Below are 24,991 nucleotides of genomic sequence, written 5' to 3'. Positions count from 1 at the left end.
GTCATTTCGACAATCCTGGGTGAACCGCTGGCTGAGCTCATGTCGTATTAGCAATAGGTTGCGAGTTCCAATACCATCACTGTTGCCATCAGAAACAAAGCGATTGTAATTCCAAGTGAACCACACAAGCACTCAATGCCCAAATAGAGGAGAGTGACGGGCGGCCTCAATGGGTGATGGGTCTTGCCACAACTGCTCATGAGCACACATGAGGAGGGGGGAGGGGCAAGGGGGGGTGTCCACTGCATGGGTCTTGTGGTCTTGTTATAACTGGGTGAACCTAACTTAAATATTCTTTCACCCAATCTCATGTTACCACTCACTTGCCCCCTCCCTCCCCCCTTTCCCATCCCCTATTATTTTGCAACAAGGCTGTCTCAAGAGAAGGAGATACACCATGAATACAATTTTCATTTCATAAAAATCTCAAAGCGAGGTAAATGACTAATGGTTAGCACTAAAGCATGACACTTGAGTGAACAAAGCACATTTAGATGCTACTTCCATTAAGAGTATTGGCTTTACCTGAGTGCTCACTCCAAAGTCGCAAAGCTTCACCTGGCCGGTTGTGTTCACCAGAATATTTGATGGCTTCACATCTTTGGTGGGAAAAGGAGAAGAGAGCAGGGACGGTATGAAAGAAGTGAAAGGAGTATTACGGTGGAGGGGACAGGGGGTGACAGCATAGTGGTGGTCAACTGTTTAAGATAAAAATGCTTTGAAAGTGAGAAATAAATGCAAGCACTGCGGGAGTAAAAAAAAATAAAATAAAAACGACCAGGAGGGAGATAAAAAAGTGAAGGTAAATTTTGTGAGCTTTCATTTTTCAGTCGGTAACATTTTCCCTTTTAATAGACAGCCTTTCAGTGCTCATCCAAAACTGTCCTCAGGGCACCAAGTCCCCGAAAATGTGTGCACTGGTGACACATGAGGCCAGATTTGGTGAGGCAGACATTAACTCACTCTCCCCCCCCCCACATGTAAAGGTCATAAATGAACCACCTTTGCTTTCACTAACAATTTGACAGTGACACAGTAATTCTCGAGAGAGGAACCTACCAGTTCAATATAAAGTACATGCAAGGGCTCAAATATACGAGGGGTGTTCAATAACTCCGATGAAAGAGATACTCACAATAGTCCGATGATATTTGTCAATTAAATAAGAATTTATGATTAGTTTGAAAAAAAAAAGATTCTCTTATTGATTATTACTTAAATAACGAATAAATAAATAAATAAACAAATAAATAAATAGCGTTTGCATTTCATGGGATCTCGAGAGTATCTCTGCTGCGGAACATTTATAATGGCCCTCGTTATATGTTCGAGGCCTTGTATGTATTATAGGAGGCTCAAAAAAGATTCAGTAAAATGAGATTAAAGCAATGCTGCCCAGACTTGGAAAATTAATTGCTCTGTAATTACCAGCTCATGCTCTTTGACACACACCCTGAGGACTCTCCTTCACAATGACTATTTCTATGATGATCACAGACAGCCACGGTATTCATAAGAATCTCCCTACAACTCCACAATTTTCCCTCCCACCTCATGACACAAAGCTTCTGCCTCCTGGCAGTCTTTGTCACACTTAGGTGACAAGACACAGAGCTGGCGGAATAGTAATATGTATCCAAAAAAAAAAAACAATGAACGTAAAGTCATGCTTCTGAATCTAGCCTTGATGAGAAATCAAGACACAGCCACCAAAGTACTGCACAGGACATGACGAGGTTCAAGAGTAAGTTGTCCTTTTGGGTATATACATTGTGAGTTGTATGCTTTATGTACCTGACAAAAGTAAAACCAAATACTTGGCACAATAGTGAAGCAATACTGAGACTGGCTGGGTGTGGGGTTCAGCCCAATGCCTTACAAACCTCCTGGCCATGAAAAGCCTTTCACTGTCGTTGTGTTGTTGGAAATATAAGATTATATAAACTGTATTTCACATCGAATAATTTAGAAAGACTCGTGAGACTTCGCTTTAACACGTCCGTTTTTTAAATGTTAGGGTTAGGTCAAAGGTCAAGGTCACAAAAAGGTCAAAATCGTTTTTTTGCGATTAAAGTGTCAATTTTGTTCCGATTTACATCAAATTAAGTCCAAAATGTTCAGCATTCAAATCCCGATCCAGTGATATAGCGTATGGTATAGTGTTTGCAACCCTAGTTAGTGTATGGAAGTCAAAGTTCAAGGGGGTCACCAAAATGGAGTTTTTGATTGGGAAGCGATGTGGACAATATTACACAAAAACCACTTCGCAGATTGTCATGAAATTTTGTGGATGTGTTTGGCATCACGAGAGGACAAATCGATTAGATTTTGGGAGCGATCGGATCAAAGGTTAAGGTCAAGGTCACAAAAAGGTCAAAATCGTTTTTTCACGATTAAATTGTCAATTTTGTTTTGATTTACAGTATATTAACTCCAAAATGTTCAAAATTAAATTCCCCATCCTCTAATATGACACATAGTATAGTACTTTTGTCACCCAAGGCAGCGGTTGGGGGTCAAAGGTCAAGGGGGTCACACAAATTCACATTTATATTGGAAAGCGTTGTGGACAACTTAACGCAAAAAAAAAAAAAACCGCAGAGAGGCTTTAATTGTTTTGGATTTGTTTGGCATCATGAAAGGACAAATCCATTAGATTTTGGGAGCGATCGGATCAAACGTCAAGGTCACAAAAAGGTCAACATCGTTTTTTCATGATGAAAACGGTTAATATGTTTCCGATTTACATCAAATTAACTCCAAATTGTTCAGTGTTCAATTCCCCATCTTCTGAAATGACATAAGGTATAGTACTATTGTCACCCTAAGTAGCGGTTGTGGGTCAAAGGTCATGGGGGTCACGAAATGCATATTTCTATTGAGATGCGTTGTGGACAACTTAATACAAAGGTAACTAGTGGCTGCGGCGAAGGTATGCGCTCTACGAGTGCCCGTTCTAGTTTCATTTATTTATATTTTCATTTATGGATGTTGTCTGACGATTCTGTGGCTTGTTTCCGGTGTACCACCTTCGATGTTCATCGACATGCAAAATTTCAGCTTTCTTCATCACCTACAAGGTACCGATCTTAAATATCAGTCAGTGAATCAATGGTTGGAAAGAGATATATATATATATATATATATATATATATATATATATATATATATATATATATATATATATATATATATATATATATATATATATATGGCTTTTAGCTCAGTGTACAATGTGGATTACCACATATCATATTCAGAAATGTCGATGCGAATATAAAATGCTGACTGTTTTATATATTTTGATATTTGGGTATGGATTAAATCCAACGATGTTATTAAATTCAGCTTATGGTAGATTCCACCCTTCCTCTCCCCCTCAATCCTGGCTTTTGTCTCAGTCCACTATGTGGATTACCACCACTGAACTGAAAATAAATAGAACGCTCATTTCCATTCACGACACACAGAGCACGGTGTAACTGCCGGACGCCATCTTGGTTAGCACTCGGGTGCTGGGTGAAGGCGATTTCTGTCATGCATTTGCATGTAATTTAGAACAAAATACAATCGTGTTTTTTCACCTTTGAGTGATTGTTTCAATCGTAAACTATCGTAGTAACTATAACACTTTCCTTTTCACAATAATGTTCGAGGAAAAAAAATTGTATATTTGGGAGCATGAAGAACTCGGGGCATTTTAAGGAACCTTACGAAGATTAAGTCTGCCCATTTATTTCACAATTATTTTCTTTGGTCAATATTTAAAACATGAAATTACCTGATGCAAATTTTTTTTTTATATTAAGTACCACAATGATGGAAATCAGTGTGGTGAAATCAAACCAACTTTACGTGTAGTAAGACCCAAATCGTTGGCAGAGTGAGCAGCCGAGAGAATGTGCATGTCTGCTGCAGGCACAGGGCGATTCATCAATGTGTATGCCATCCCTCAGATGGACGTTAAACTGGCTGTCCCGTCACATACTTACCTGCCTCGAACCTGTCTCGCCTGGGTTTGAATCCCGACCCAGCTATAAACTGTCACTCTGGTGTTTCACGGGCAGGGTGATTAATCAATGTGTGTGCCGTCCCTCATATGAGCGTTAATTTGGACATCCCGTCACACAATCGCCTCTAAGCTGTCTAGTTCTCATCGGCACCAGCCGGTTCGTGAAAGACGGGTCAAACTTCTCTCGGCCGAACCTGGCCGAACTGATGAGAAAGTGGGATTAATGGTGGCTGTTAACATAAACACGCTTGTTAATCCTCCCCCGTTAATCCACCCTACATTAAAAAAAAAGTTATAAACCAATTTGTGACCAACAAACAAATCGATTTACCAACAGGGTTCATGAGATGAACACCAAATGAGAAGCTGCAGTGATATTTCAGAGTAAAACTACACAATTCCTGTTCATCAACATACAAGAATACCTGTGAAATTCCTTTCCACAACCCTCCCGTAACAGATTGCAGCAGTATATTGTTGCACAAAATGTAATTTTAACATCTATTTGGCCTTTTCAATCTGGTACGGTGGTGCGAATGCGTTGTTACCACATTGTTTAATACTACATTGTCCCACTACGCGAGTCAGCAAAGTGGTGCTAACAAAGATGGCGCCGGTCACGTGCCCTCGAGCACACGGCGGCGACACTTTTCATGGGTTATGAGCGTTATATTTTTCAATGTTTTATATATTTTGGTATTTTGGTATGGATTCAATCCACCTATGTTATTAAATTGTTTAAATACTGATTTCAGTTGATTTTGGGGCATGGTTTGGATATGTATCACTTTTGGAATGGTTATGTCTAGCGTCCATCCCCCCCCCCCCCAACCTTTCACGATCCTGGGCTGGTTTGGTTGACTCCACATTTATGTTTGATTTATTTTCGTTAAAAAACGATTAATGTTGTATATATTATTTAAATTTTGGGTTGCGTGCACGAGCCCAGAGATAAAGTAACTTCCATGCGTTGTAATCAACATCATGGCTTAAGCAGTTGTTGAGGTAGTTTGGGCTGCAGTTTTACATTGTTTCGAAAAGAGAACAAGAAGAAAAAGTACAAATTGGTGATTTAGCGATCTCCCGATGTGGTACTTTTGCGATATATTTTGGTGTCTTATTAAGTCTTGGGAGTTCAGAAAACGCTGCCTTCCCCTCCCTTCACGGTGCCTTCCCCTCCCTTCACGGTGCCTTCCCCTCCCTTCATGGTGCCTTCGCTTCCCTTCACGGTACCTTCCCCTCCCCTCAAGCTGCCTTCCCCTCCCCTCACGGTGCCTTCCCCTCCCCTCACGCTGCTTTCCCATCCCCTCAAGCTGCCTTCCCCTCCCCTCACGGTGCCTTCCCCTCCCCTCACGCTGCTTTCCCATCCCCTCAAGCTGCCTTCCCCTCCCCTCACGGTGCCTTCCCCTCCCCTCAAGCTGCTTTCCCCTCCCCTCAAGCTGCCTTCCCCTCCCCTCAAGCTGCCTTCCCTCCCCTCACGCTGCCTTCCCCTCTCCTCATGCTGCTTTCCCCTCCCCTCACCTTCCCCTCCCCTCATGCTGCTTTCCCCTCCCCTCACTCGAACTTCCCCTCCCCTCACTCGAACTTCCCCTTCCCTCATGCCACCTTCCCCTCCCCTCACTCCACCTTCCCCTCACTACACCTTCCCCTCATGCCACCTTCCCCTCCCCTCACTCCACCTTCCCATCACCTCACTCCACCTTCCCCTCACTCCACCTTCCCCTCCCCTCACTCCAACTTCCCCTCACCTCACCCTGCCTTCCATTCCCCTCACACAGCCTCCCCCTCATGCTGCCTTCCCCTCTGCTCATGCTACCTCCCGTTCCCCTCATGCTGCCTTCCCCTCCCCTCACGCTGTCTTCCCCTCCCCTCACGCTGCCTTCCCCTCTCCTCTTGCTGCTTTCCCCTCCCCTTACGCCACCTTCCCCTCCCCTCATGCTGCTTTCCCCTCCCCTCACTCAAACTTCCCCTCCCCTCACTCGAACTTCCCTCCCCTCATGCCACCTTCCCCTCCCCTCATGCCACCTTCCCTCCCCTCACTCCACCTTCCCCTCACTCCACCTTCCCCTCATGTCACCTTCCCCTCCCCTCACTCCACCTTCCCCTCACTCCACCTTCCCCTCCCCTCACTCCAACTTCCCCTCCCCTCACCCTGCCGTCCATTCCCCTCACACAGCCTCCCCCCTCATGCTGCATTTCCCTCTGCTCATGCTACCTCCCGTTCCCCTCATGCTGCCTTCGCCTCCCCTCACGCTGCCTTCCCCTCTCCTCTTGCTGCTTTCCCCTCCCCTTACGCCACCTTCCCCTCCCCTCATGCTGCTTTCCCCTCCCCTCTCTCAAACTTCCCCTCCCCTCACTCGAACTTCCCTCCCCTCATGCCACCTTCCCCTCCCCTCACTCCACCTTCCCCTCACTCCAACTTCCCTCCCCTCACCTCACCCTGCCTTCCCTTCCCCTCACACAGCCTCCCCCCTCATGCTGCCTTCCCCTCTCCTCATGCTACCTCCCGTTCCGCTCATGCTGCCTTTCCTTCCCGTCATGCTACCTTCCCATCCCCTCATGCTGCCTTCCCTTCCCTTCCCCTCACACTGCTCCCCCCCTCATGCTGCCTTCCCCTCTCCTCATGCTAACTCCCGTTCCCCTCATGCCACCTTCCCCTCCCCTCACGCCACATTCCCCTACCCTCACTCCACCTTCCCCTCCCCTCACTCCAACTTCCATTCCCCTCACACAGCCTCCCCCCTCATGCTGCCTTCCCCTCTCCTCATGCAACCTCCCATTCCCCTCATGCTGCCTTCCCTTCCCCTCATGCAGCCTTCCCCTCCCCTTATGCTGTCTTCCCCTCCCCTCATGCTGCCTTCCCCTCCAGTTTTCACATCCCCAATTTCATTCCATCCTGTACTAATGCCTGCATAAGGGGATCATTCCCCTCTGCTTTCCCTCAAGTTCACCGATCAAATGCATTTCCAGAACACCCTCTCCCCTTCCCCACCCCTCTCCCCTATCGTCCTCGCTCTGTCCTCCCTCCCGGTGTATATAGCGACAAGTGGTGATGGCTCGCTCTCCCCACCTTTCCTTGCTCTCCCACCTTTCCTTGCTCTCCTCCACTTCCTCGCACCCCTTTCCTTTATCAGGCGCATCCTCGGCCACCTCATTCTCTGCGGTCTAAAGGCGTATCCTGGGTTACCTCACTGAGGGCTGAAGCCACCATGGTTTTTGGCATGCTCAATAATGCCTTGACTTGGAAGAAGCCACAACGATTTTTTTAATGATAATTTTATTTTTTTCACCCTCCTCATCAAGCCTACAAATCGCTGGATACATTGCAATGCTTATAAATGAAGTCGCTGCCACCTCCATTGTGTGACCCTTGGACCCCCTGTCAAGTTGAATTGAGATATGATAATTAACGACCGAATACATCACAGTCAAACAGAAATAGAGAGGGACACCAAATTGCATATTTCAGTATGATGATGAAGGGACCCAGGAAACAGATATGTGTGGCGAGGAGGACACACAGCAACGACGGTCAGTTGTGGAACAACCTGGTTGGGAACACCAATGTCAGTAAAAGCTCGACATGCACACTCACAGCACAGTTCATCTGTCATAAGGAGAGAATCTGTGATGATGATGATGATGATGATGATGATGATGATGATGATGATGATGATAATGAAAGAATTATTACTTGTGCGCTGATCACTTCCATATTGAGCACAACTCTGGCTTATACAGAAGAGACTGCAAAGAGGGTTTATATCGAAGTCGTTAATTGTAAAATCTGCAAAATGGTCAACGTGTGTACCTTGTTAAGTACATGGAACGATGAATGGAATCGACGGAACGTTGATCGAGGTATGCAACCTTGTTTGTTTTTTGTCTGATGAAGGGTGAACCCTCGAAACATAAACATCGGCTTCTCCTCGCTTCCCATGCTGGTTAGTACAACTCGATCAACATTAATTTGATTCATTCCATTGGTCTACACGTCCGCCGACACAGACTGACGTTGGCCTTCATAAGTAAGACGAGTTATTTGTTCTGCAGCAGTAGCTACGAAAACCTGATCATCGTGTTCCTGTTGATGCGATTTTGTTTCAATGCAACTTTTCACGTCATTCTGCAAATGCGCGTCCTGATTTTGGGAATAATTAAACGCACGGAGGGAATGTGGTATTCTGGGCAATTAAGTACTTTACCATCATCACCAAAAGCCCTTTCACTCAACTCAAAAATCTTTTCCAAATGGCACATGCCTTTAACAATCAGCACCAGGCTGTTTATATTAAACACCAGTGTCAGGGGGGCTGTGCAGGATAGCCTGGTCTATTGTCTATAAAATCCAATCCAACTCCTTTTATTTTGGGTGAAAGGCTTTGGGGAGATCTAGCTGCGACAGGCCTGGATTTTTGTAAGGGGAAGAAAGGAGGGGTGAGAAGGAAGAACGACAACCACCGCACATTAACGATTCAAAAACTATCCCATATTGAGGTACTGCTCACAAACCAAGAATGACAATCGCTTACTGACTGATGATTGTTAAAGTCGTCGATTGTGGTGGAGTAAATGCAGAAAATTTTGAGTATTACAAAATGACCACACACGCGTGCCGTGTGATAATGTTACAAACACAAGGGACGTCACAAATGCCACAATGCGGTTCGGTTACCCTGTTAGAAGTTGCATGCATGTGCACATGTTCAAGTTAAATTTAGAGTATTTTGTCTTGTTCACAATGCTTTCATTTTTGTGTTAAAAAGTCGTTAAATTTTAATACGGGAAGCATTAGTAGTATTTGCCTTGAGTACATCTTGAAGGTGCGTTCTGTGGGTTCCCCCGAAAGGTTGTACAGTTGTCGGGACTTCCCAGCTCAAGGACCGGCTGTAAAAGTCATATAATCTGTTCCTTCTGTTATCTTCTAATAGCTACGTGAGGGATGTACCTTTATACAGCCTTTTGATTTTGGCAATGTTTTTGAACTTTGGTTGGTTGTGTTGACATCAACTGCTTGTGCGAGCGACCACACAGCTGACGACACTGCTGACGACACTGCTGTCGACACAGCTGACGACACAGCTGACGACACAGCTGACGACACTGCTGACGACACAGCTGACGACACTGCTGTCGACACTGCTGTCGACACTGCTGACGACACTGCTGACGACACTGCTGACGACACTGCTGACGACACAGCTGACGACACAGCTGACACAGCTGACGACACTGCTGACGACACTGCTGACGACACTGCTGTCGACACTGCTGTTGACACTGCTGACGACACTGCTGACGACACAGCTGACGACACAGCTGACGACACTGCTGACGACACTGCTGACGACACTGCTGTCGACACTGCTGTCGACACTGCTGTCGACACAGCTGTCGACACAGCTGACGACACTGCTGACGACACTGCTGACGACACTGCTGACGACACTGCTGTCGACACTGCTGTCGACACAGCTGTCGACACAGCTGACGACACTGCTGACGACACTGCTGACGACACTGCTGACGACACTGCTGAATACACTGCTGACGACACAGCTGACGACACAGCTGACGACACAGCTGATGACACAGCAGACGACACAGCTGATGACACAGCAGATGACACAGCTGACGACACAGCTGACGACACTGCTGACGACACAGCTGACGACACAGCTGACGACACTGCTGTCGACACTGCTGTCGACACAGCTGTCGACACTGCTGATGACACTGCTGTCGACACAGCTGACGACACAGCTGACGACACAGCTGACACAGCTGACGACACAGCTGACACAGCTGACGACACTGCTGACGACACTGCTGACGACACTGCTGACGACACTGCTGACGACACTGCTGACGACACAGCTGACGACACAGCTGACGACACTGCTGACGACACTGCTGACGACACTGCTGTCGACACTGCTGACGACACTGCTGACGACACAGCTAACGACACAGCAGACGACACAGCTGATGACACAGCAGATGACACAGCTGACGACACAGCTGACGACACTGTTGACGACACAGCTGACGACACTGCTGCTGCTGTGAGTCCGTTTCCGTCTAACCCTACCTTTCTATCCAATGCTGTTCATCTTTGTAAGGCACTTATAGAAAGCAATGGTGTGAGGACAATCAAATAAATCTACTATAGGAATCTTTTTTATGTAATCTTAGTGATAAGTGTTTTCACAATGACAGATCACCAAGCAGAGAGCCGTGGATAGATGCTGTCTTGGCAGAATCAAAAGAGCCGAGAGGAGAAGCAAATGGAATCCACAGAAAAATTTATTTGATGACGTATTGGTCACAAATTTATAACTAAATTGGAATTCCGCTGGGCAGGTAGTAAGAGGAACGGACAATTGATGGAACAACCATAACTACAAACTGACAAAACCTAGAGAATGACATGCAAGAAGACTTCATTGGAATTTTGTTTTGTTCAGGTCCAAGGATTGTGAAGGGGCTGCAGCATAAATCACACACATGTAGACAAATACAAGAGACAATACCAGACTTAATCAGACAAAAACAGCCACTGGTCATGAGTGAAGTGTAGTAATTTCCCAGTGCACTCTGGGTACCCACAACACCATATTTTGGATGTAGCTATGACCATTTCCGTACATAAAGAGAGTCTAGCCATCTTTTGTTCTCTCCATGGAGCATTGTGATTGGCCAATCACAGTAACATGGTTTCAAGGCACCATGTTGCCTCCTCCCCCCCCCCCCCCCCCCATTTGATTAGCTTTGACTGTGCTGAAGGAATATAAGGAAGGTTGTCTCACCCATTCCTCAGACGTAGGAATGAAACTCTTCATCGCTGGAGAGCACAACTTTTGACAGGTCGAAGGTCAGCTGAAAGGGATCGAAGAACGATGTCAGTTTGGAAATTTTTATACTCCCCGTTTTGTCTCAATGTCATGTATTTATTAATTCGTCCATGCTCTTCATTTAAATCGTGGTTTCCTGATTTGTTCCAATAAAATTCTGTCATTTTCTTGATTCTGTCTCATTCAAATCCCCTAATGCACTCAACACAATGACATTGTTCCCTATTTTCTGACCCTCACCTCCAAGCAAACATAACTTGATTGCCAGTGGAAATGCAGATAGCTCTATCTCTATCTCTATACGAGTCAGGTCAGGCCAGATTAGATCTGTGACTTGCTACAGGTATCATGTAAACCGGTACGAACCTGTTCCATGGTCGGGTAGTCGGCGAGGAGGGTGTTTGGATATGGACACCCAGCAGGATTAAAAACAAAACCTGTCAAAGCGCGGAGGAGCACCTTGTGAGCCAACGGCCATCCATATCTAGTGCCCAACTGTGTCTGCAGACGTCCTCCTGCAGTTGGGTTACTTCTTAATAGGAGGTTGGTGGCAGGATTTGCACTCTGGCCACCGTAAAACCCTTCATTCCGCAAAACACAAAAACGCAAAGAAATCTGAAAGTCCACTCCATGGGAGTACCTCCTGTGCAGCTTCCCTTCGCAGGGCAGCTCACCGGATGACGGGATTGGGACAAAGCCTTCGGGACCCCCAATCTTTGATAGGAGGGAAACCACGGGGTAACATTCCCAGGTCAGATTGTGGGAGAGTGTGTCGGAGTGGTGCTGAGGTGTCGTTCACCAGACGGCGGTCTCCTTTGGGTTAACCAGAGGCGGTCCCTTTGGGTGGGTGCTTGGAATGTCCTATCCCTAGGAGAGGATGATGACCTGTCTCTGTTATCATCTGAGCTCAAGCGTTTCGACATCGGTATTGCAGCTCTCTCTGAGGTTCAGAGACGGATTGCGGTGAGACCATGGTGGGTGGTTACACCTACTGTTGGTCTGGTCGCTCTGATGGTTACCATTCCCAAGGAGTTGCTGTAGCTGTGTCCAATAAGCTGACTCCAATGATAATTGAGGTTTCACCAGTCAATGAGCATATTATAAGACGAAGGATTCGTCACTCCTTAGGTGTCATTTCCCTGGTCTCTGTTTATGCTCCGACTGAGGCGAGTGATCTCACTGTGAAGGATGCATTCTACGCCACGCTCGAGTCTGTGGTTGATCAGTGCCCCAGACGAGATACACTTCGATTTTTGGGGGATTTCAAAGCATCGACTGGAACAGATAGGGATAGTTATGAGACGTGTGTTGGTCCCCATGGGTCAGGAACTATGAACCAGAATAGCACTAAGTTCCTTGACTTTGCAAGAAGTCATGGACTTGGGGTGGCCAGTTGATGGTTTCAGCACCCACAGGCTCATCGCCAGACTTGGTATTCCAACGCTGGTGGTGTGGCAAAGGAGATTGAGCAGGTCCCCATTGATGGTCGCTGCAGGATGATCCAGAACTGCAAGGTCTTCCGGAGTGCTCAGTTCCTCAATACTGACCACGGGCTTGTTGTAGCAACTCTGAAGTTGCACCTCAAATCCAGGAGAATGGTACAATCCCAGCCAAGGCTGGATGTTGGCAAGCTCAAGGATGAGAGGGTAGCTGAGGAGTTTGCGAACAAGCTGAATGGAGAGTTGGGTGGTCTGGGTGCTTTGGGAGGTCCTGAGGAGTTGTGGAGTGCCTTTAAGACCACCGTCCTTGATGTTGCCGGTGGATGTCTTGGAACTGACTGGAGGGCAAAGAAGAATTTTGTCTCTCAAGGGACACTGCATACCATTGACCAGAGTCGCAGGGCCAGGCGGAATGGCAGAGCTGACCTGTTCAGGGAGCTGAGGCATAAAACTGTACGTGCGCGAAGGGTGGACAAGGAGGACTGTGTGTGAGGAATCTGTGAAGGGGTAGAGCATCACCTATGGTCAAGTGATTCTCATCCTGCTTACAGGGGAATTCACGCATTGCGTTCATCCAAGCCCATCCCTCGGTGTACTGCAGTTAGAGCAGAGGGTGCTGGGCTCTAGACAGAGGAGTCCGAAGTGAAGGCCCGCTGGGCCGGCTAATTTAAGCGGTTGTACCAGGCTGATCCACCAGCTGTCGAATTGGATGTCAGGGGTGTTACAATCACTGTTGCTGACCCTCCAATCAGCTGTGGTCCACCTTCGCTTGTGGAAACACAGGCTGCGGTGAACCGGTTGAAATGGGTAAAGCTCCTGGGATCTGTGGCATCCATGCTGAACTTCTCAAGGCTGGTGGAAATGCTGCACTCGTGTCGTTGCATGGAGTTCTGTGCTCTGCCTGGAACACAGGAATCATCCCAACTGACTGGAAGAGGAGCCTTGTTGTCTCTCTCTGGAAAGGGAAGGGTGATCGCCAAGACTGCAACGACTACCGAGGGGTGAAGCTGCTCTCAGTGTCGGGAAAGGTCTTTGCTCAGATAATTCATGATAGGGTTCGCTACCATCTGCTTGAGCACCAGCGTTTAGAGCAATCAGGCTTTACACCAAAGAGGTCAACGATTGACCGTATCCTTGCTCTTCGGGTCCTCACCGAATGCAGATGCGAGTTTCGGCAGGGGCTGCTTGCAGCCTATGTTGATCTCTGTAAAGCGTTCGATTCAGTGAATCGGGATGTCCTCTGGAGGATTCTTGGTCTTCGTGGGGTGCCACCAAAACTGATCGATCTGATGTCTGAACTCTACTCTGGTACTGAGAGCGCTGTGAGATGCGGTCGTACCATCTCTGACTTATTTTCAGTTGTTACTGGAGTTCGTCAGGGGTGTGTGCTGGCCCCCATACTTTTCAGTACTTGTATGGACTGGATTCTAGGGAGGATGTTGGAGAGATAAAGCTGCGGTGCATAGTTTGGGAATGTCGGGATGTCTGACGTTGATTTCGCAGATGATGCAGTGATCTTTGCGGAGACTTTCGATATCCTTTTGGGGGCCCTCGAGGTGCTGAATGAGGAGTCGGAGCCACTGGGATTACGGGTTTCCTGTGTCAAAACTAAGATCCAGGATTTCAATGACATATTGGATGTTGCTGTCCTGTCTGTGCCTGTTTGTGGTGAGGATGTCGAGGTAGTGGTGAGATTCACTGATCTTGGCAGTGATATTCATGTCTCTGCTGGCTGTGAGCCAGAGGTCAACAGACATCTGGGTTGGGCCTGGGGAGTCATGGATTCACTGGATAATGGGGTGTGGCACTGCTGGTACCTGTGCAGGAGGACAAAAGTCCGAGTCTTCAGATCTTTGGTGGTTCCCGTCTTGCTCTATGGATGCGAGACTTGGACTCTGACCAAGGAACTGAGATGGAAACTTAATTCCTTTGGTACCAGGTCTCTTCGGAGAATCCTTGGCTATCGCTGGTCGGACTTTATGTCCAACGAGTGGTTGCTGAGAGAGACTGAAATGAGATTTGTTACCTGCATAGTCCATGAGTGCAGGCTGCGGCTGTATGGCCATGTGGCTCGTTTTCCTGACACTGATCCTGCTCACCAGATTCTCTCAGCGAGGGAGTCCCATGAGTGTAGGAGGCCAATGGGCCGACCACGTGCCTCATGGTTGCAGCAGGTTGATCGGCATCTCAAGGAGATGGGGATGGGCCAGGCATCTGCCTGGGGGATGGCCAGACGGAGACCCCTGGAGTACCGGCGGAAAGTGGACGCATCGATACGCTGCTCTGGCGCCTGTTCCCATACCTGACCTATATATATATATATATATATATATATATATATATATATATATATATATATATATATATATATATATATATATATATATATATATACATCTCTCTCTCTCTCTCTCTCTCTCTCTCTCTCTCTCTCTCTCTCTCTCTCTCTCTCTCTCTCTCTCTCTCTCTCTCTCTCTCTCTCTCTCTGTCTCTGTCCAAGCTACCCGTTCGATGTGCTGAGTTATGGTCGTAGTACTCTGAATTTAGCTGGACCCGAAAGCTCGCCGGCATTTGCTGAATTAAAACAGTGAATACAGGACAGAAAAGTACTGAAAATGTCATCTTTTGATGGATTCAAAGTGTAGAAAATGTCTCTATTTATGATATCACCATGATATCCTCTTGCAGCCATGCTGGCTATAATTATTGGCAACCAGGCCTGTGCAGCATTTTTATACATGACCCGAAGCATGCTGGGATGTTATTTGCTTTATTAGCACATGGTAAATAAAGCTATATAAAGAAAATCGTTGCTTGGTGTCCCTCATTTACCCAGGTGTTTCCATTTTTTTTGTCGACTACCTGTATCTGTCAAGCAAGGACGTACCATTTTCAGTCTTTGGTATGACTCAGCCAGGATCAGATTCGAACCGCTGACCACACTGATGCTCTAACTATTATGCCACAAATCCGGAGAATTTAATTGAATCTCACATTAATTAGGAAAGAGCGAACATCCTTTTACAAAATAGCATGGACTTTTAAAGGATTAGAGAATCTTTACAGAACTGCATAAATAATAAAGAAAAGAATCCCACCAAACATTGACACATCCTTCGACATCGATGAAAAAAATCAAGAAAATATGAAAATACATTGATTGAAACCTAGAAATTAAAACATTGATAAAAACTCAAATAAATCATGATGGTAACCAAACAAAGTGTCTTTTTAAAAGTGTATAATTTGTGTCTAAATTCTAGCAACACTCCATAAATCCAAAAACACTTTCAACAAGAGCAAAACAGCAATTCGACAAGAACGTATGAGGGTTGGTACGAAAGTAATGCCTCATTTTATTTCTCACTACATATAATTACAACTAGAAGGGCACTCGGTGGAGCGCATACCTCCACCACGCAATGCCTGGTACACGAGAACATATCCGGCCCAATACATTTTTCAAATATCATGCTATATAATCGTTTTTGGCCCGAACTGTCAATGGTGAAGGATCACTTAAAAATAAATAATTCTCGTATCCAGATCCAGATCTTCACCACAATTGAATCAATTCTTCCTTGCCACACACCCAACATGTCCACCAAACTTCATCGAAATCCGTCCACAACTTTTTGAGATATTGTGCTATATTTTCGTTTCGCCCTTTCTCTCAATGATGAAGAATCATTTTAAAAATTCTCGTAGCCGGATCCGAATCCGGATCTTCACCAAAATCTAATCAGTTCGTCCTTGTCAGACACCCAACCTATCCACAAAATTCATCCAAATCTGTCCACAACTTTTTGAGATATCTTGTACACAATCAAACAAACAGACAGAAAATCTTTCAACCTTTCTTAAATCACAATTTCAAACTCGAATTTGTCATAATATTGAAGTTCTGGATCCATATTATATTGATATATTAAAATTATTATCGACACTTTGTCTTCAATAAAGCATGAATACATTTGAGAGAAAGATAAGATTTATGTGAGCAGTCTGATTATGCTCTGGAGTGCAAAATTACAACACTGTTGAGAAAGGATTGACTCAAACATAATCCCTAAACTAATTAAATCAATCCCAAATGAAGTTGAGGCAGTTGTCAGGGGTAAAGTGGGTCACAATGATTAATTATTGATTATACGTAAAGACAGATTTGATTTTTCTGATTATAGTATAATCGGTGTTGATACATCCTTAAGAGTTCATGGAAATCCCTTGAAAGTGCTTTTGGTTTCACATGATTATTATTTATTTTTTTATCACATCTCAATTCATACATTTCCTACTGGACTCATACTTTTGCACCCCACTGTATCAATGGTAAAGCACTTCAGGATTTTTAGGACGCATCAATCCGACTTGTTTTCCAGTGTCACTGCATTTGCAGGCTGCCCACTTCAAGGCTTGTCATCGATATCGGTTTTCCCACTCTTGAAACGCTTTACCCAACACCTAACGGTGCTCACCTCAATAGTAGAGTCGCCGAGCACATTCTTTGAACACCGATGAATATTCACTGGAGGAACCTCTTCCACAGTACGAAATTCACTAACTGTTCTCAGCTTTGTACACACACACACACACACACACACACACACACACACACACACACACACACACACACACACACACACACACACACACACACACACACACACACACCGAGAGAGGCAGCCATTTTCAAAATGTGGTGTGACATTGTCACATGGCCAATCACAGTGCCGCTCTATTTAAAATGGACAGGAAATACAAACCTCCGATTGTGACCGCGCGGAGCTTTCCTCCGCGTGGAGCTTTGGTTACGAACGGAAAAACAAGAGGCATTACTTTCGTACCGAGCCTCATCCATGATTTGAATAGCGAGTAAAGACTGGAAATTCTCACACCAATTATCGTTGAAGAATGCATTTGTTTGAACATGATCCAAGTGTATTTTCCCACGTAACATGACCTGAAAATGTGACACTTTATCCTTTACACAACATACGGCATGTGTGGAAAAGGAAGGATAAAAACAAACAAGCGCTACTGAGTCTTTCACTGGCAGTTCTAATAAATATCAACGTTACGTTATATTGAAAGAATCTCTCTGACCATACTCGGTGGAATGAGGACGAGAGTGTCCGCTCTGAGTCTGGGAGATCGGTGGTTCGAACCCCAGCCGAGTCATACCAAAGTTTTTTTTTTTTAATGGTACGTGCCGCTTCCTTGCTTGATGCTCTCAGCATTTAAAGGATAGTGCATGAACAAACCACCTTATGTTTTGATGGATCTTGAAGGGAATATTCCTCAATTTTACCGCTGAGCACGTCAAGAAAAGCGACGTCATAAAGATGCCGGGACTGGTACCCAGGGTGCTCTGGGAAGTGATGTCACTTTTCTCAAGCTCCGTGGGCCGTGTTTGTCTGAAGTCAAGTCCATTGTTATCTGATGTATTTGTTTGCATGTATGCGCGTGATTTGTGTTGCAGCTTCACGACGACGCTTGGACCCGAAATAAGAAAGACGTCTTTGTTCCTGTATATATATATATATATATATATATATATATATATATATATATATATATATATATATATATATATATATATATATATATATATATATATATATATATATATTCAACTTCAGAATAAATAAGAAAACTATCCACAGGTTCTTAAGAGAGTTTTTCATAAGAATTGCAGACAAGAAGCATACCTCGGTGCAGAATCTTCAAACGCCACAGGTAAGTTAGTCCTTTCACCACCTGAAAAAAAAAAAAAGCAAGCAGTATGCGATACATTATTTACCTTCACATTAGTTATGTGACACCTGTTTAAATTGCAGTTAATAATCCCACTAAACAAGAAACAAATGTGAAAGAAGGAAACATATTGAAGTCAATGTCCGATGAAAGGCACGACCAACAGGCAATGGACTTTCTGAGCATACAGTCGTCACGTTAACATGAATATCTCGAAGCCAAACAGCACTTAAAGGAATCGGTCACTTTAAGTCGAATTTGACGAGATGAACAATATTTAACTTCAGTTTTTGACGATATATGGCCGAATAGCATTTGGACGAATACTGTTCGCCTACATTTATCTGAATCCCCTTCAACTGTGTCCAGTCCAGGTGATGACTGAATTCAGCTGAGTAGCATTAGACTGACTGCGTTTGGTTGAATAGCGTCTAAATTTTGTCACTTCAGGTTTGAAAGTGAGAGTTTGGTTGGGAGGATCGGAAGGAGTCTGAGTTGGCTGAGAGATCCTACCAACCAAAGTCATCACACTTGGGAGGGCAGCAGACTCTGCAAATAAACGAGGAATTGCTGTGGAAATCAGATCCAGAGATATCCCATCGGGATTGGGTCCCCATTGGGACAGGGCAGGGCAAGGATTCGGTGAAAGGGAGCTTCTGACATGCCTGGTGTTTGATTAATGGTTAAGGTGGCGGGCTTAGGATCCCCGGATCCTGAGTTCAAATCCCATTTTTCTGTTGAATTAATACCAGGTGGGGTTGACTCTGCCTGTCATCCTTCTGAGGTTGGCAAAATGAGTGCCAGCTTGCTGGTATCCTGTGTCGGAGTGGCGACCTGTCTGGGAGTGTGCCCAATAGCCAAGGAGACTGCTTAGGCAGCACCAATGCTCTGCACAGAGTATGGTCCCGATGGATGGATGGAGGATGGATGGATGGATGGAGCTTCTGACGGACTGAAACACCACCACCAGCACGAGCAATTCATCAAAATCATTACAAGGAATAATGAGCAAGGAAGATGAATGAGTCATGGATATCCTTTGAAAAATAAGTTTCAGTTAAATAGACAATGTCTGGGGATAAGGTGGTAACCTGTCAGGAGAGATCCATGACATTGGAGTTGGCCTCTGATGCTCATGGACCAGATGGAAATTGATTGGGTGTTACATATCTAAGTGAGCTGAAGCTGTGATGAAGTAAAGGGTAGGGGTAGGGCTCGGGGCATGGGCAGGTAGTGTACATGACATGTGAGTGGGAGGTGGTTATGTGGGTTGAAGGAGTCAGGGTGTGGGCAGAAGTGGTGGGTGAAACAGATGGGGGAAGGAGCTGAAAATCCAGAAGCAGACAAGAGGTGTCGGGAGATCACCTGAGTAATCAATGCATTATAACAAGGAGGTTCCTATGTTAGGATACTGGTATCGGCAATGAGGTCCTACACATCATGGCTAGGGTAATGGGTCGGGTAACAGAATGCTTTTTAGGAAGGTTGCACTGCACCTACATGATGGATTGTTGTAAATGGCCTTGGATACTGGCCAGGAAGGGGTCAGGAAAAGGGGAAGTGAAAATGGTGGGTAATTGGAAAAAGTTTGCAAAATGCATGGGAGAGCAAACAATGAGCAAACAGCAAAGGATTTGCCACAGTTTGCGTGGGGAGGCAGCGTGAGCGTGATCACACGTGTAAGAAAGTTGATGCGGAGAAAATGAATGTAAAATATGAATCAATGAAGGAATATTTTTATTTTGAATGAGCAGGACGAAGGGGGAAGGACGACTGCAGGTGCGGGTGATAGAAGGTGTAAAGTGAGATGAAGATTAAGGGTGGGGGGAAGGGGGGAGATATACGGGTAAACGACAATGGACACAAACATTTTACAACGATTTGACGAATCGAAACAACAATCTGAAACAAGAACGATTTGATCAACAAAATTAACTTTTGAAAGAGTGTGAAACATACACACGACCTTCAAACAGAATGATACCGCTCTTCCAAGACAATGAAGGCGGGATCTTTTGTTTGTAATGAATTTTTGGAAAAAAAAATTTTTGGAGCACCATTTGTTGTTACAAGGTAGTGCAAAGGACTGCACAGGTATGTGAAAGCTTTAAATTCTCTTTTCTTTCTTTCTTTTTTTAATTCAGGTATCGGATAAAATGTCACAATTGCGATCTGGTGTGTACATTTTATTGTGCAACACTCGATGCTGCTTTAAATAATCTGCCATGTTGCTTTGAGTTATGTCAGCGTCGTGTTGCTCCGAACACCGTTTCAGCATGCCGTGATCTGCAGGACATAGTCATGTCTGTGTCCGACATGTCTTGGTGACGGTTTATGAAGTTACTTCACTTATACACAAACCTGTAGTGCTGTACATTATATCTAAAGCATTGTTGTTCAGTTGTGCCTCTAAAGTCACAAGAGGTTCCAATTGATGTGAGTGGCAGCATGAAAGCTTGGGAGTTAGTGATGCGACGAGAATTTCACATCCATCTCTACACTCGAGCTTAAGCATATTTTGCACATTTACGAAACAACGCCGTGTATTAATCAACCTACATGTTGTGTTTGATATGATTTCAGCATGCCAAAAATAAAATTAATAATAATAGTGATAATAATTATCCGACCAACCCCACATGAACATGGGAATAATTGTGGCTGCTAAAAAGAAGGAATAAAAATAGGACCGCGCATCCTGAAGCTCACCTGGATCAGGAGCAAGTCACTCAAGACCCCCTGAGACCCTGATTGTTTTTTTCAATACCATGAACAAACTTTGGTACGTCATGGGTGATGAAGGTTGTGGCCAAGTTTCATCAAAACCATGTGTTCGGTTCAAGAGATAATGACGGAAGTGTTTATGAACTGACTGACTCACTCACTCACCTACGGACACTACTCGATCACATAAGCTCACTGGACTAATAACAATAAAGGACAAACAAACAGCAAACGGTGCATCCTGAACTGGCAGTTTGAACGGTGGTCCGGCAGGTTGGCCCAGAGGTATACACACTCGCCTCTGAACTATCAAGCCTGGGTTTGAATCCTGACTCAGCTATAAACTGTCATCCAGGTGTTTCACAGGCAGGGCGATTCATCAGCGTGTGTGTGTCGTCCCTCGGATAGACGTTAAACTGGCGTTCCGTCCACCGGCATTAGTTGGTGGGCGATAAAGATCCCACGGTGCCCGTCATGAAGAGTAGGCAAAGCTATCGCCGGCACCATGAACAAATTCAAATTCCTGCACGAACATACAGGGCGTTGAATCAGCGGCGCATCCGCACCGTCAGCCAATGATGCTACTCCCAGCCAGGTTCTGCGTATGAAAAATAGAAAGAAGAAGACGAAGGTTTCAACAGTGGCATAATCCGACTATTAATTTGCAATTGGCCACTGGCTTTAACACCAATACAATTTTTTTTATTACGGACCCGAGACATCAAAAATCTACAACGAACAAACATTTTCAAACGGAGCACCTCGCCGCCATCATCTGAGCATTTAAATTGCACCAAATGTGGCAACAAATGCGAATTTCTGGTCCCAGCTTGCCGGCTCGATGACAGAAGAAGCCGTTTGCAAGTTTGTCACTCCATCCCTACCCCGTTTCGAACCCCGTGCTGGCATGGGCAACTTGCTGGTTAATGTAAATTAAAGGTTCGATGAAGTTCAGAAAACCTGGTGGCACTGCTTTTGATGATGGCAAAAGTGAAAAGCGTTAAAAGGCTCCAGGTTCAAATTTAATCTGCCCCGTTTGTTCAAATCATAAGAGAATGAAAGACGAATCTCTGAAAGCTTGTGCAACGTTAAGTGGCAACATCTGCATGAAGAAATGTCACGGCCACGAAAAGCATTCTGGGGAAACACCCAAGATGGCGATGGACACTACGTTGCACGCTAATGACCGGCATCGTGTAATGATTTCACAGTTCCCCCCCCCCAACCCCCACAACACTTCCCCAAACCCGTACACCTTGTTCCATTCGGGAATTTGTGACGCATTCCTTTCCCATACACATTCCACGCAGGAATGCTCAAGACTCCATTGGATTTGTGAAAGATCCTACAAGCCAGGTCTGCAAGTGGAAAAATATTTATACAGAAAGTGAGTTTCCTTCGTCAACGTACCAAAGTGAGCGGATGAATGAATTACGGGATAAAAGGTGAACTCCTGAATTGTTGAAAGAGAAGACGAGCACAAACCTGTAGAACTTTAACAACATCCTGCAGCACATCACAGTGTAACCAGACCACTCAGGAGTTATGGTCACAAGAGGTTCAATTTGAACGAAAGTCACGTTCCCACACTAATCACTGGACAGCACCACAGGCACCGTTACACAAAGCCAACAGGCATGCTTATCTCTCCCACAGATGCTGTCAGTGGAGAAAAGCATAGAATGTGATCTTTAATTATTCTCCAGTCGTCTTTCCATCACATCCATGCCTCTTTATCCACCCCCCCCTCCCCCGTCCTCCCCATCACCCTTTCCTCCCACACCCCATGCAGATTTCCACTCACACACAGGCTGCCCCCATACAGCACATCACTTCCATAATCCCCTCCTTACAAAATTATTCTGCACAGATATTACAACAAAGGACTCAATACCCCATGGGCCCTCATCTCATTAACGACTATGTGTATCCATTGGGTTTCACTTTCCTAATGTATAACAAAACTCATAATCAAGTGCAAGCTGTTGGACAATTGCAGTATCGTTGCTTTGCTCATGAAGCGAACAAATACGTGTCAGTTTTAACGTATCGCAAAAACGTCCACGTAGCGTGGCTAAGCTGCGGAATACTTTATCATCACATTTTCATATAGCCGCAGCAACAAGACCGATTGACCAGATTCAAAATTAAAGGTACTAAACTATGAAAAAAATAAAAATACAACAGAATACCGGGCGGTAATATCACTAAAGTGGACCGAATTAAGTTTGGTTGATCTGGCACGTCGATGGCACTGAGCTAAGAAAGAAAATGCGAAAACAAACAATTCTGAGAAGGTGAACATCCAGTAACTGTCCAAGGTCAATACTTTTATGCAATAGGTCATCCGGCTAATGATGACTCTGCAAGAACAGAAACATGGTCTTCAAGATGACTTGGTACGTAATGACCACAAACCGGAAAGAATGCACCTCGACTGAATCGGCCTCGTGCCGTGGGGAGCACATCCCAGTCTCAAAAGGGCGACATCACTGGTCCAGCGAAAATTTCAGCCAAAAGGTTTCCTCTTCACCCTAGTCCCGAAGTGCAGAAGGTATTCAAAGTGAAAATTCATGTTGCAGTGAGTGGTCATGATTAGAGGAGGAATTGATCACCGTGGGTTGCATTTCAATGCACCCACCTTGAGAAAACGCTATCGTCACACTGCATTCAACCAGCGTTGATTAAATACATCCGATATTACGCCTGAAATAACTCAAACCCCTTACAGAGAAATTTACTTTAATTGTACGTCTCCAGCTTAATCGCAAACACATTGGGATTTACAAACTAAGCTCTGGTTAAATAGAAGACGGTGCAGGCGTAGCACGAACTTGAGATCGGCACGATGATTTCCCGTCTCCAAATATCAATTGAAGATGTAATCGCGAATAAATAAACAAATAAAGAAAGAAATAAAGAAAGCACATCCACGGAAAATCATGCCTCTTCTTGTTTACAGCATAGTTTGCAAGGATTTTAAAAATTTCGGGAATTATTTGAAGCATCATACGTCAGGACTGGAAACTTTCATTGGAAAAAGCATAAAAACTGCCCGTGTGATGAACGCGAGGCTGACGGAACGAAGCGAGACGGAGAAACCGGAGATGTTAAATGCGTCCCGAATAGGAGTGCACATCATTTATCACAAAAGAGTATTGCTTTGACTACATCGAGTCTGATCATCGTCGATGTAAAGACACAGCACCGTCGAAAGGGAAACTAATGCAAAGAATCGGAATCGGCCAAACTTCCGTGCAATGTGTGAAGAGGAACAGCAGATCACTGTAAATGACAAAACAGACTCGTTTAATGTCAGCATTTCATTGCAAACACGACCGAGCTCAGCACTATCCGCCGTGGAGATTGAAATTGGCAATCCCGCTCTTCCCTCAAGGGCTTCCAACGATGGCAGGCCGTACACCACCATCTCCGATAGTCCTCCGTCCCTACCCGTTATAGTCATAATAGTCCGTCGGTAAACCATCCCTTTCACTTGCAAATCAAAGAGATTTCTTTACTCTCCTCCAGTTCCTTCACCCCTTGAAGATTGCATCCGCAAGTCGTCCCACTGCTTGTCAGCACACTGCCTCGATAACTTCACTTTTCCATAAACCTAGATTATGCACACAAAAGAGACAGTAACACGTGCCTCTCGAGGGCACACGTGTTCTTGCGTCGTAATGGGTTACCTGGACGAGGTGAAAATGATTTCAGCCTTCAAAACAGCTCAGAGAATTTGAGCAAATTTAACTATAGCAATACAAATTTCCATTAAATAAATATTTGTAACATTTTCCCACAATAGCAGTTTACAAAATATGAATATATATGTTCAAGAGCACCTCTTAGCTGGAATGGTGACTATGAGAACCAACACTCGGAGTATAGGTGCGGACATGCCACATCCTCACCTTGCTTCGGCATCCATTATATGATTAGATGGTCAACAAAGGTTATGAATTGCAGCCAGAAATCAAGATATTAAAGTAAAAATGGATCTTCTACCTTTTGTTGCAGTCTGGGAACATCACAGAACCGTCCACTGCAGAAAAAAAAGCAATGTCGGTTGCTACACGCAATAGCAGTTAGCCGAAACAGACTTTAGAAGCCTTCTCATTGCACGTGATAGCCGACCCATTGGAAAGGCAGCAAACGCACAGACGCGTTTCTGGCTCACTGGTCTTCATCAGCGGGGGTGTGGA

General features: G+C 45.0%; 1 protein-coding gene across 4 annotated transcripts in view; it reads right to left on the bottom strand.

Annotated features, from left to right (window-relative positions):
- MAP2K5 (mitogen-activated protein kinase kinase 5) overlaps positions 1 to 24,991 on the bottom strand; it is a 307,732-nt gene that overhangs the window by 71,705 nt on the left and 211,036 nt on the right. For all 4 annotated transcript variants that reach the window (XM_085849335.1, XM_085849333.1, XM_085849334.1 and 1 more), the window contains 2 exons: positions 18,017 to 18,065; positions 526 to 599 (listed from right to left, as the gene is read on the bottom strand). In XM_085849335.1, coding sequence (XP_085705461.1) covers positions 526 to 599; positions 18,017 to 18,065 — 123 coding nt within the window. The remainder of the gene's footprint in view (positions 1 to 525; positions 600 to 18,016; positions 18,066 to 24,991) is intronic.

Source organism: Eptatretus burgeri, chromosome 12 (assembly GCF_056783735.1).
Source record: "Eptatretus burgeri isolate ZD-2024b chromosome 12, Ebu_testis_v1, whole genome shotgun sequence".
NCBI lineage: Eukaryota > Metazoa > Chordata > Myxini > Myxiniformes > Myxinidae > Eptatretus > Eptatretus burgeri.
This window is presented reverse-complemented; position numbering and strand designations above follow the sequence as displayed.